The following is a 13,797-nucleotide window of genomic DNA, read 5'->3' on the forward strand; positions in this document are numbered from 1 at the left end:
CACAGATTGTAACTTCAGTTGCCAAAATTGTACACCTTCTTTTTATAATCATGTATATTAATGTGGTTTTCATACAGGGATCTGAACTGTTCTGCTTCTTTTCCAGCTTCCCCACGCTGAAGGTCCTCTCAGACCGGAGGCCAGATATGCCCATTTATGTCGGTGACACATCGAGACCCGTCTTTTGGTTAGTAAAGTGATGAAGCTGTGTAGAATCGTATATGTATCTAATTAATCTTAATCTTAATAAATCTTTAAAATTATGATTTGTAATCCAAATGTGTCTCTCTCTCTTCGTTTGTTGGTCTTGACGCAAAAGGTATTTGGAGCAAAGCCAAGTAAAGCTGACCAACATCAACGTTGTTCCTTTTGGCATCTGGCAGAATGTGAGTCAATGCTGCTCACACATGGACACTTTAAATAATAAGACGTGATTACGGTGGCCCTGAAGGTCAACTGTGCACACCTTTAATGACTGCTAAAAACATTTAAATAAATACCTAAAATATGTCACTGTTTTACTCAGTGCCAAAAACTTTTCAGTTAACGCAAGATTAATAATCTTGTAAAAAAAATGTTTTCGTAAAATGTTATTTGTTTCATGAAATGAGTTTGCATGTTGGTGCAGTTGACCTTTCAGGCCACCGTATGTAATGCATTTATATACTACATATATTAAAACAGCAACACATAAATAACCAAACTTCTATCATGAATAATACTCAGTGGCGGAGCCAGGGGGTGGCCATGGCCACCTCTGAAAACTAATTGGCCAACCCTGTGGCCACCCTGAAATTCTTAAACATGATTGGCTTTTTGCCATGGCAGAGGCATTACTCATATTCAAATCAGCTATTGCGTTTCAGCAAGCTGCAGAGACAGTAGTTTCTGTGGATTTGAATATTATTTTTGTTGATGCTTTGACTTTGGATAATCATCTTCATTTTGAGTCCTTAAAGAGTTCAGTTCAGCAGATCTACAAAAATGTGACCTTTCTTAAATATAATTATTATAAGTAACCCTCCTAGGTTTGGGGTAAGCCCCTAATATTTTCCACGCCTGGCCACCACTTCAATAGTCAGAGCCCCAGTTGGGCCACCCAAGTCAAAACTGTGTGGCTCTGCCACTGCTAATACTGTCATTGATCACTAACCTGTCCTGTGGCGCCCGACAGATTGACGAGCACCTGAGATTCATGATCCTGATGGACGGTGTACATCCTGAAATGGACACCTGCATCATCGTTGAATATAAAGGTGCATGACTTTGGAGGATTTTCCTATTTTAAAAACAGTCACTTAGTATTGTTGTGATACTGTATCAAGTTTCAAACCTTTTTCAATGTGAAGGATAATGTAGAGTTCGCTGGTGGTCCAGGCAGGTTTCTATTTGGCAGAACAACCAGCTGACTACACATTATCCTGCTGACTATCTAGCTACTACCTAAACGTGCAAACAAGTATTGATCTCAAGATTTTTCATTTTAAATTATATATATATTTTTATTTTGTCTTCAGGTCACATGATCCTGAACACTGTGGACTGCACCAGACCGAACGGGGGCAGACTGCCAGAGAAAGTGGATCTAATGATGAGCGACTTTGCTGGGGGGGCATCTGGATTCCCCATGACCTTCTGTGGAGGGAAATACAGCGGTGGGTTCCCTTCAACTCACACACCACAATACAGCAGAGTTCAAATCTGCTGGAAGTGTCATTATAAAACTGAAACACAGAGGTTGTTAGGATTTGATAGTTTGTACTGTGAACTGAAATGTAGTGGCTGGAAGAAGCATAGATCTTTTGATTTGGATTGTAGCTCTGATACCTGCATCATGATTCCAGTTCGGCTGGTTTTACAAATATTTGTCATATGATAAAATAAATGTCAGATTACCTACGTAAAGTTCAGTAAATGCCAGGGAGTCACCGTTGACTGCCAAACTAAATATTTTGTTGGCAGCTCAGTGCCACAGTGGTGCGGGTGTGATGTGTGAACGTTGTGTTCGAGCAATAAATGTTTATTTGATCTGAAGATCTACTAAAACTTTATAATTATCTAAGTTCATGTCAATAAACCTCCCTTTTTTTCCCAAAGAAGACCCCTTAATTGACATATTATACCACACACCACCATCTGAGAATAGCTTTAGATATTTTTATCACAGAAACATGAATCAAAGTTTCAAGATTTAAGATTCAAGAAAGCTTTATTGCCAAGTGAGCTTGCACACAACAATTTGACGCCGTGATTGGAACACTGGTACTTAACTAGACAGTAAGGACAATAAATATAGAAACCTAAAATCTAATATAAAAATTCTAAATAAAAATACTATCTGTACAAAGAAAGGTGTAGAAGTACTTTTAAAGACATGCAATAAGTTAAATTAGCCTAAGCCAGAATGCACATGTAGTAGATGAATATAATAATAAAATATGTTATGGAATAAGTTACAATATTGCACATGGTTATTGAGGTATTGCACATTTATGTGATATATCACAGGAGTCTTTAGTGGTTTACAGTTTGATTGTTCATGAGGGACACGGCCTTAGGGAAGAAGCTGCTCCGGTGCCGGGATGTTCTGGTGCTGAGTTCTGAAGTGCCGGCCGGAAAGCAGCAGGTCAAAGAGGTGGTGACCTGGGTGAGAGGGGTCTGTGAGGATTTTGCCTGCCCCTTTCCACATCCGGGAGGAGTACAGGTAAGGAGGGAGGCCAGGGGGGTGCCGATGACCTTCTCTGCAGTCCTGACTGTCTGTTGCAGCCTCCTCATGTTTGATTTGGTAGCAGAACCAAACCTGACAGTGAGGGATGAGCTGTCTGTCGTTGTGTTACTTAAAGATAAAACTGCCTGGAACTTCCACTAACCTCTCACAGTCCCTGGACTCCACTTTGAGAACCTCTACTAGAAACCTTAACATAAATATAAGATAAATCCAACCCCGTTTCTTACAGCTCTTGACAGCTTGAAGTGGTTCTTTGTGACAGCCATTACTGCTCGCACCTTCTGCTAGCATGGTCTTGGCTGCGTCTCTGTAGCAGCATGCTGTGTTAGGTCATGCTCACGTCTGCGTCCTATTGAGGAGAAACCTGATGGCTTGAGGCACAGAAGGCTTTTGTTGTGTTGCTGCTGACAAGTTTAACCCTGACTTTATTGCAACTGCACAACACCATCCAAGAATGGAACTTATTCCTGCAGGATTTAGTGCTACAGGTATATCTGATGCACGTCAGGGGGGCACTTGATTGATGTGACGAGAGCATGAAGTGTAATCTAGTTTGAAATACCATTAGCAACCCTCCTGTCACAGCCATCACACCTCTTTAAGGGTCTTAATCCTTCGTCACAAGATGTTCTTGAGAATTAGGGCTTCTACCGCAAAAAAGACCTTCAGCTACGATCCCTTGGAACAGTTTCGATGACGCGTTTGTCTGTTTTCAGACTCCTGGAAGGCAGAATTCATCAAGAATGAAAGGAGGAAGCTGCTGAACTACAAAGCTACACTGGTGAAGACCCTGGAGCCAAAGATCTACTGCCCGTTTGCTGGCTACTTTGTGGAGGCTCATCCGTCAGACAGGTGAGGGTTTGTAAAGAGAGGCTGGCGAGGGTTTGTTCAATACCTGGGGATGATTAATAATTCACAGTCAAGAGGAAATGTGTTGGATGAAAATGCAGCTGATGAACCTTTATCCTTGGGTTTGTGTTTGACTTGGTTTAGAGTTGAACTTGATATGCAGGAATAACTTAGTCATCTTATTGACTTTGACACTACTCTGTGTGTGTGTGTGTGTGTGTGTGTGTGTGTGTGTGTGTGTGTGTGTGTGCGTGTGCGTGTGTGTGTGTTTGTGCCTGTGTGCGTGTGCGTGTGCGTGTGTGTGTGCTTGTGTGCCTGTGTGCGTGTGTGTGTATAGATACATCAAGGAAACAAATCACAAAAACAGTGCAGAGGACCTGAACGCACTCATCAACAAGCTTGCACCAGAAATCAAGACTTGGACACCAAAGCCAGGCGCTGTGCTGGACCTCGGCCTTGCTCTGAGAGACCCCACTAACAGGTTACCGAAGTACTATGTCTCTCTCTCTGTGTGTGTGAGTGTGGTTGTACATTACATATGAGGTGCAATCACTAAATCCATCCATCCATCCATCCATTTGCTTCCACTTATTCGGGGTCGGGTCGCGGAGGTAGCAGTCCAAGCAAATTGACCCAGACATCCCTCTCCCCAGCAACACTTTCCAGCTCCTCCTGGGGAATGCCGAGGCGATCCCAGACCAGTCAGGAGATATAATCCCTCCACCGAGTTCTGGGTCTTCCCTGGGGCCCTCCCCCAGTTGGTCGTGCCCGGAACACCTCTAAAGGGAGGCGTACGGGAGGCATCCTTATCAGATGCCTGAGTCCCCTCAGCTGACTCCTTTCGGCGCAACGGAACAGCGGCTCTACTCCGAGCTCCCTCCGGATGTCTGAGCTCCTGACCCTCTCGCTAATGCTGAGCCCAGACACCCTTCAGAAGAAACTCATTTCAGCTGCTGGTATCCACAATCTTATCCTTTAGGTCATGACCCACAGCTCATGACTATAGGTGAGGGTTGTAACGTAGACCGACTGGTAAATTGAAAGCTTTGCCTTCCAGCTCAGCTCCCTCTTCACCACAATGGTCTGGTACAACGCCCGCAACACTGCTGACGCTGCACCAATCTTCCTGTCGATCTCACGCTCTATTTTACCCCCACTCACGAACAAGACCCCGAGATACTTAAACTCCCCCACTTACAAATCAAATTGTTGCACGCTTGTCTGATGGATTTAAACTCTCTGCAGATCTGTTTCTGCTGTGCAGCAATAATCGCCTTCCTGAGTTTCAGCCATGAACTCATTTATGGTTGCAGCTTCTATAAATCTCATTACAACATCTTGATTCACAATTTCCCATAATCCACACATCTGTGTTACAGGAGGTGTTCCTTTCATCATCTGTCATGCCGAGTGAAGTTATTGAGCTCAGGGCTGTCTGGGAATCAGATTTCACCCTCATGATTATCAAGGCAAAACAAAAATATATGATGACTGTGGTGGAATTCATCAATAAACTGGACAGTGAACACGGAAGACTCAGGAGACTCTGATGGCTTACGTTGTAACATACGTAGGCAGGAGAGTGCAGTGCAATGCCAAGTCAGTTCTGTCAGACAATCCCTCAGGCGTGGTATTTTATCCCCAAAGACGACATGAAGCTAGATACCCATATTTGGGCAATAAGAAACAAAACACTTGGGAAGAAAGGCGGTGCTCTAGTCTGGAGACACTAAGTCGGTGAACAACATAGACAAAGACAGGAACAGAGAGAAAGACCTTGATTACTACAGTGACCCTGTCTCGTCTACAACCCAGTACCCTCGGCTGACATTGGAAGGAAGTTACTCTGCCCGTGACACTCAGACTAGAAAGATAAAAAAGTTTCTTACATACATATATAAGACTATGAAAATTCCACAACAATGACGGTATTTATGGAAAAAAATTAGGCAACACCAAGGCAGGGTGGAGCGACACGTTACTTCATAAAAGTGCAATTAACTTACTTGTAGAAACGTGTCAACGTTTGTTATGAATTGTCGCTGTAAAACAGATTTATTGATTGATCTTCCATTTCTAATGATGTTTAAAGTTATGTTTTGTCACCAACCCTGTGACAGGAACCTCGAATGAAGTGAAAACTCACTGTGTGCTTCTCGATATTAATAAACATCCTGTATTTTTTGCAAAAGACAAATAACCTTTAAAGTGGTGCGGAAACTTTTTTTTAGCTAGGGTAGAGTACCTCGCTTTCATCTGTCATCTCCTCACCCGGGACTTCCACCAGATCTGTGTCCGGTCTGTCTCCGATCCGCTGCAGTCCGGCTCTGTGCTCTCTTGTCTGTCAACACCCACCGGTTGTTTTTTCAGAACGCAGCACAGAGCAGGACAGCCAGACAGCCGATGTTATGTGACCGAGGTTTTCCTGCAGTAATCACTGAATCAAGGATTCTCCTCCTCTCCTCATTCGCCTCTATCTTACAGATTTTGCAGTTTTAGGATCACAGACAGCCCTCACAATATGCATAGATTACTCAAGGTGTCTTGATTACTAGTCTCTTACAAATTAGGCTCTGCAGAAGGTCGACTTACTTGGTGAGAACAATGTTGTTATGCACCAAACTACATCAAAGAAAACAGTGATAACCTTAAACCCTTATACTTCTGCACATAAGAAGACCTGTGTGTCCTAAATGTAACCTCACTCATGTTCCTTCACTGCTCTATCAAACATAGTGCGGCCATCACCGACCCCCCAGCCGGTGCAAAAATCTACAAGGACAGCTGGGATTTCGGCTTGTATGTGGATGAACTGAACAGTACCATCCACTGTGAGATATTTAAACATCAGAGCTGGATCCAGTTTTATTACAAGTGGGCAGGCTTTAAGAACTACAACCTTGTTGTGCGGGTAAATAAACCTGAGAAGCAGGATCATCTTTGGTTTTTCTATTCTTTGCACTGAACCGGCTCTAAGAGTGGTTCTAACCTTTCGTCTGGATCAGGGAAGTGCACAGACATTTCAGGGGGAAGGGACTCTGCCTTTAATGAAGAACATAAATGTTGTCACGGGGGCCCATATATTGTTCTGCTGTGTTCCATGTTTGAAAACTGTAAAGAGGTTTCACAAAGTGGCACTTCTCGATAGTTAAGCTACTGAAGAGACAACACAGAGGCTTCTTTTGAGTTGTTGATAAATGAAGGGAATAAGGACATGAGGAAGATGTTTTAGATGACCAAGTTTCAGTCAAACCTGGAATACAGCAGTTAATTCAATAACTACACTTTGGCTGCCTCCCTTGAGCATGATACGAGACAAACTGGCCTCATGTGATTATGGGGAATACCTAGTAGTCTAATTCTGTCTGTATTTTCCTTTGCATTATTGTCCCTTCCCTTATTATATGCATGAAAAAACACTGCTGATAGTAACTTTATACCCCTAAAAAACGGGCTGATCAAACCCCCTAAAGGGTCTTTCTGTGCACATCCCTGTGAGACACTGAGCTGTGTTCTTCCTAAGGAGAAGAGTCCTGGCAATGACTTCAGTCCAAGCCAGAGATTTCTGCTGCTGCTGCTCACTTTCTGACACTTTTCTCTCGTCTGATTTTCAGATGACTACTCTGGATAATTCGCCGTTCTTGCTTTTAACATTTCTACAAAAACTCTCTCCAAAACAACAGAAGTCACACAAAGCGTAACTCTCTCTAAACACCCACAGGGTGGGTTTTTCCCTTACACATTCAAGGCTATTTTTAGGTTCTCATCATCACTCTGCACACAGAGAAACAGACACGAGAAACTAGTGTCATTGGATAGTTTAAAAAAGTGCTCTGTATACCCAGAGCAGCCCAACGTATTAGTTAAATCTAATCATTATGATATCATAGTATTAACGGAAACATTTAGTGCCCTTATTTAGCTTCTTACTCCTTCTTTTCACAGTGAACTAATTTAGGGAGCGGTGGACGACTGTTTCCAAAATGCCTCGATCCTTTCCCCTAAAAACGATTTGAAAGTTGTTAATCAAATGTTCCGGAACAAGTCACATCAGGTAGAAATAGTTTGAGACTTGCAAGATTAACATTCAACAGACAAACTAGCGTCTCTGTCAGGCTGGGCATAGCTGTCTGAAAGAAAATGAGAAGATGCAAATATGCTCCAAAACCACAACCATGATCAGGTTTAGCAGGTACATTTTATTTGTCCTTGAAAGTGTACATGCTGATGTTTGCCTGGCAGTGCTAAAAAAAAGGTGGGGAGGGGAGCTGAAGCTGTGGCATACTTCAGTGGTATTTTGTGGTAAAAGAATTCGACTAATGAAAATAGTGAACTTGTGTTGTTGCTAAAAGAAAAAGATTTAAAAATGTTCCAGGAGATGTTCCAGAAAATTCGTTCCTAAACAAAGTGGTGTATTTGCTGATGATCCGATCAACTTTACATTCACTACCTAGCATTTCTAACAAAATGAACACAACATGAAATCCTATGAAAATTCAAATCAGACAACCGATTCAGTGCAGCTGCCGAGTCTGTCTATAACAGAGAGATAAAGCAGAACATGAAAAAGCTGCAGGGACATGTGGACATGACTGCAGCACACCAACAACATCCTGCAGAGGACAATATCCTGCATGCACAATGTAAATCCTGTGCACACATTTTTTGCAAGTAAAAGCACGCTGGGTTAGCAATATAGAATATTTATGCAGTAACTCTAAAAATGTGTTGAGGAAAAGCAAGGTTAAATAAAGCACATTTAAGAAGTCCTAAATGTGTACACATCATAACTAGCAACCTTACCTTTCTCTTTCTGTACTACTTTTATCCTCCTGGGCTCTCTTTAACAGCTATCCTCTATTTCTCTGGGTATGGACTGAAATCTGTTCCTTTCTTCCTTTCTGTTGCCACCCGTTCATATCAGATATCTGTTTGATGAAATGCAAACGTGTTTGTTCAAGGTGACTGAGACCGATGAAAACTTTGAGCCCCTCACCAACGGCTACGATTACTTGGTGGACTTCATGGATCTGACGTTCCCAAATAAGCGGCCTGATAGAGAGCACTCGTACCTGGAGGTGAGACACTGTAGATGCAAGAAAAACAAACAAACTGAGCAACGTCATGAAGCTGCTGGAAGGGTTTTTTTTTTCTTTGACAGAGCAGTACCCCTATATGGGGACCTGTTTGTAAAGTTGTGCACACTGAAAATAACAGCAACATTTCTCCACATTTAGCTCTAAAACGTCATAAAAATGTAGCGTGAATTTTTAAAAATCACTTTTTTTATCACATTTAGAGGAATATTTGTGATCTTCTTCACACTTAATTTTGTTGCTAAAAATATAGTAAGTTAAATTCATTGTTAAATCCAAACGTTAAATATAAATATCAATGTTGAATATAAATAAATGTTAAATATAAATCTAAATGTTAAATGTTTAATATACATGTTAAATGTGTTAAATTTGCTCTGCAATCCTAAATATTTGGCTGATATTCCAATTCACACTGCAGAAATACCAAAATAAAAGCTTCATAAAGCCATACAGACTAAGCAATAACAACTTAGCTTGTCCGTACCATAGACTGGGTCAGTTCTGTCTCTGAGCGTTGTGAAATCTCTTTGTGGCCTCCCAAACTGCCTATCCAGCATTTTTATGGCAGGCAGTCCAGCTGTAACCCGTAGGAGTCAGCACTGACAGACTAGGGCTGGGATATCTGTATTACTTTATGATGCCTTTTTTTGGTACTTCCCCTAGGGGACATTGTGAATTTGTATGAGACGGCGTTAATACCAAAATAAAAGCTTCATAAAGCGATACAGATTGTAGTGGCAACTTTAAAAACCGTCTTTGCCACTTCTGCAGGACGTGATCTTTCTGACTCGTGCGTTGTAAAATAGGTTTACTAAAAAAGGAAATGAATGCCGTATAAAATTAAACAAACCGAGAATTTAATAAAAATATAGACAAACAAAATCACTTCTCTCGTGGCTATTAACCTACACTTCCACAAAAGCGACAAAACCACACAAACCAAACAAAGCTACGGTTAGAAAAATATGGTGCTCCTTGTCCTGCTCGAATGAAAGCACACATTGCCTCGCACATGCTCAGTAGCTCCCATTTGGCAGCACCAATTACATGCAGCATGGCAATTAAAGGCACACACACTCAAATAACTCTATGGCTCTAACACAGATATCCTAACCATAGTCTGTCAGTACTGACTCCTACGGGTTATAGTCGGACAGCCTGCCATAAAAATGTTTTAAAGGCCATAAAGAGATTTCACAACGCCAATAGACAGAACTGACCCAGTCTATGGTACAGACAAGCTAAGTTGTTATTGCTAACTCTGTATCGCTTTATGAAGCTTTTATTTTGGTATTTCCACAAGGCGGCAGCATGAATTTACATATTAGCTAAATATTTAGGATCGCGGAGCAACATTTAACGTTTATATTTATATTTAACGTTTGGATTTAACAATGATTTTAACTTAATATATTTTTCACAAAATTAAATGTGAAGAAGATCACAGATATTGCTCTAAATGTGATAAAAAAGCTAATTTTTTTTTAAATTCACTACATTTTTATGACGTTTTGGAGCTAAATGTGAAGAATTGTAGCTGTTATTTTCAGTGTACACAACTTTACAAACGGCGCCCGATACCCCTGATGTGTCCTTTCTTCTCTGCAGGTTAAAAACAGAATAGGAGTGATGAGATCGATGGTGCTGCACGGCCGTCTCTGGGATGACCTCTACATCGGCTTCCAGAACCGCATAAGCCGAGACCCAGATATCTACCACCACAAGTACACACCCTTTAATCAAACATTAAACACACAAGGACTTTGTCATCAAACAAAAAGCACTTTCACAGCAGGCTGAGTCGTGGTGTACATTTTCAAATGTAACAAAAGAAAGCAAGAAAAGTTTTTCAGTCAGAAGATACCGTCTTTGCATGCACAAGACAAGACCAGCAGAGTGATAAGATGTATATCTTGATCCACAGGGGGCACCTTATCAACACAAACTGCTCACTGCAACTTTAAATGTCCTCACACAAAAGCCTCTTTGAGGGCTTTAAGCCACCAGTATTTCATCTATTCCAAAAATCAGAGCAGATATGTATGGTTTCATAAAAACGTTTCTCATGATTCAAAGGTTAATTATCACATTCATTCAGAAAAAAACTGAGTGTCTGTAGAAATATTTAGTATTATATCATCTAACTTTTGGAGCCTTGCCTCCTGAGAGACAGAAGCCACATGTATCCCTTGTGTCCTAAAGTTTCTCTGTCCCGTCTGCCTCCAGGTTCTGGAACCACTTCCAGACAGAGCTGCCACTACGCAGGCCAGACTGGGACCAGTTCCTGCAGCAGGTTCCTCCAGTCGAGGAGCCAGAGACGCAGAGTGACTGTGTGCTTTCATGAACATGAAGAAGAAGATCAAACGGATTGTTTTCTGATAAACAATCAAAGGTTAAAAGAGAAGGAAATCAGACTAATGTTGTTTTAATGTTCTGTGTTAATCATGTAAAATAAAAACTAACCAGGCTAGAACACTAGAACACACTCTACCAACTGTTGTGTGAATCATTGTGTATCGCCTGTGACCAACTTGGCATTGCACGGCTCTATCCTGCCTTTGTATTGATATTTTATCTCCCCTTGATCAAATTCTACATAAAATATTTAAACATAAGCGATCAGAGTCTCCTGAGTCAAATTTCTTGATGAATTCCACCACAAAAACGATATATTTTAACACGTTTATACCTCCTAGACCATAGTTTTGTGCCACATTACCCCTCTAGAAAGCTACCCTCCCAGCAAACATGCCTGCTCATCGTACCTAGACTCTAAAAATAGTATGGGAGGTCGAGTCTGCAGTTATCAGGCACCTCTCCTTTGGAATCATCTACCAGTCAGGGTCCGGGAGGCAGACACACTCTCTACTTTTAAGAGTAGGCTTCAAACTTTCCTTTTTGATAAAGCTTATAGTTAGAGCTGGCTCAGGCTTGAACCAGCTCTTAGTTATGCTGCTATAGGCTTAGACTGACACACTGGGATCCTGTCTTTCCCTCTCTCTTCACTCTGCCTGTCTCTTACTTTAACACTCCCTGAGCTCCCTTGTCTCGTAGGTTTCTCTGGATCTCTGCCGTAGACTGCCCGCTGCTGTGGACGTGTCAGACTCCAGCTGCTACAACTACTACTATTCGTCTCACCACTATCATCTCTCTCTCTTCATCTCCCTCTATCCCTCTCCCCAACTCGTTCTCAGCAGATGTGTGTCTAACATGAGTCTGGTTCTGCTTGAGGTTTCTGCCTGTTAAAGGAAGTTTGTCCTTGTCACTGTAACTTGCCTCTTGTACGTAAAGTCAAGATATTTGGATGGGAAGCGTCGTTGTTTGTCTCTTGGACGAGTCAGGAACACAAGGACCTGATCTCTAAACAATACAATGTGTTCTCAACCTTGCTGAGATTCATTTATAGATGTAAGTTGATTTGTGTGGACGTATCACTACAAGGTACTGAGAGCAAGAGCTCCATGAGAGTGGTGGTTCATTCATCAGCAGATTGCAATCTCTAAAGAAATGCAAACAGCAACTTAAAATGTTGACACCAACTGTTTCTGCAAAACTGTTTGTCACCTCTGACTGTTCCACATCACACTACCACCTACTTAGGGGGTATTTGGCTGTGTGGCATAATCACAAATAACCAGAATATATCGGTTACCAGAAGCACTCCTCTCTAAGGGCCTGACTACATCCATGCCTATTCTCTCGAATGGTGTTTCAATGAGTGGTAACGGCTGCAACAAAGCTTTTGTTACACCCTTTCCTGAGGTAACCTGACAAACTGAACACGAATTGCAAAATTTTGACGGCTGGGTGTACATGCCTGGCCATTCAAACCGGCTACCGATTCTGCACGTCTTGTGAAATGCCATGTGCCCAGCCCATGGAACTGAATGGCCTAGCTCCATGATGGTGTGCCTGAGTGACTGTGGAACTGCTTAAGCCTGAGCTTTGCCCTGACACTGGTACAGGAGGCCCTTCTCAAGGATGTACCTGACATCCTCCCAACCACCTGCACATGCCTGACTGACCCCATCAACCTCTGAAATCTTTTCAAACCACTGCTTAGCGTAGCGTCCTTCCTCTGCAACTCACCTACATCAGGGGGAATCTCAATGTCAAAGGGGGGGTTGGGTTCGGGAAGCTCTACCTTTCCTCGAGGGGCACCCAAAAACTTGTCCCTGCGCTTTTGGGCTCTAGACTTCGCTGGCTTCTCCATACCTGCCTCCAGCTCAGCCTCAAAACATGGCAGCTCACTAAGGGTGTTCCTTACACTCTGTGCCCTAGTGATGACATTACAGTCCTTTACCTGTTTCCCTGCGCTCTCATCTGACTCAATAGGAAGGGGCTCTGGTTCTCTAGGTCAATGGGCACTGGGATCTGTGGCTCTTGTACCAAATCCAAAAGGGTCGGAACATCCAATCCCAAAATAACAGGGTAAGGAAGTGTGGGTGCTATAGCCACAGGAAGGAGGAAGGTCTGACCACCTACTATTTACATAAACTTCTGCAGTGGGGTAGGCCCTAACATCTCCATGCACACAGCTAATATTAGCCTCTTCGTCAGTCCAGTGTTCCCTGTGAACTAAGCTAGCCAGCACTACACTCTGAAAACTGCCCGTGTCTACCAGAGCTATCTCGCGCTGACCATTTATGAGCACTGGAAGCTTCCTACCACTTTTCTGAGTGACGGGTTCCTTCCCTGTGGGTCTGGGAACAGAACAGAGGAGTGATGGCTTGCTTTGCCTCGCGGCAGGACATGTATACTGGGTATGACTAAACTCATTACACTGATAACACCTTACATCTGACTTAGAAGGCTTATTTGCATGGGCTGGTCTACTCTGAAAATCCTGTTTAGTAGTTGGGACTCTGCTTTGGGCCTGATTATAACCCCTGTTACCCCCAAAGGATTTATTTTTCCCACCTGGGCTGCTGCTCTGGCTGGTTGCCAAGCACCTGTGACCTCTGCGGGGTGACTGGAACACCTCAGCTGTCTTTGGGTCATGCTCCCGAATCCAAACTTCCATCTCTGGATTCATCATTCTCAGGAACTGTTCCAGGATCAGCAGCTCTGGAATGTCTTTGATGGTGGTGGTTTCCGGTCTGACCCATTTACTGAACATTT

General features: G+C 42.6%; 1 protein-coding gene and 1 long non-coding RNA gene across 3 annotated transcripts in view; one reads left to right on the plus strand and one right to left on the minus strand.

Moving 5' to 3' along the window:
• The window catches only part of cmah (cytidine monophospho-N-acetylneuraminic acid hydroxylase), a 40,696-nt gene extending 29,401 nt beyond the window's left edge, over nucleotides 1-11,295 (plus strand). For both annotated transcript variants that reach the window (XM_034673094.1, XM_034673095.1), the window contains 10 exons: nucleotides 107-187; nucleotides 320-386; nucleotides 1,175-1,256; nucleotides 1,518-1,655; nucleotides 3,445-3,580; nucleotides 3,915-4,058; nucleotides 6,314-6,488; nucleotides 8,539-8,655; nucleotides 10,285-10,400; nucleotides 10,903-11,295. In XM_034673094.1, the coding sequence (XP_034528985.1) occupies nucleotides 107-187; nucleotides 320-386; nucleotides 1,175-1,256; nucleotides 1,518-1,655; nucleotides 3,445-3,580; nucleotides 3,915-4,058; nucleotides 6,314-6,488; nucleotides 8,539-8,655; nucleotides 10,285-10,400; nucleotides 10,903-11,020 (1,174 nt within the window). In that variant the 3' untranslated portion in view covers nucleotides 11,021-11,295. The remainder of the gene's footprint in view (nucleotides 1-106; nucleotides 188-319; nucleotides 387-1,174; nucleotides 1,257-1,517; nucleotides 1,656-3,444; nucleotides 3,581-3,914; nucleotides 4,059-6,313; nucleotides 6,489-8,538; nucleotides 8,656-10,284; nucleotides 10,401-10,902) is intronic.
• On the minus strand, nucleotides 7,757-9,271 carry LOC117804748. Its single transcript, XR_004629239.1, has 2 exons — nucleotides 9,161-9,271; nucleotides 7,757-8,663 (listed from the first exon to the last, which is right to left on the minus strand). It is a non-coding gene; the product is annotated as an uncharacterized LOC117804748 (long non-coding RNA).
• Nucleotides 11,296-13,797: the final 2,502 nt, after the last annotated feature.

This window comes from Notolabrus celidotus, chromosome 21 (genome assembly GCF_009762535.1).
Source record: "Notolabrus celidotus isolate fNotCel1 chromosome 21, fNotCel1.pri, whole genome shotgun sequence".
Classification (NCBI taxonomy): Eukaryota; Metazoa; Chordata; class Actinopteri; order Labriformes; family Labridae; genus Notolabrus; species Notolabrus celidotus.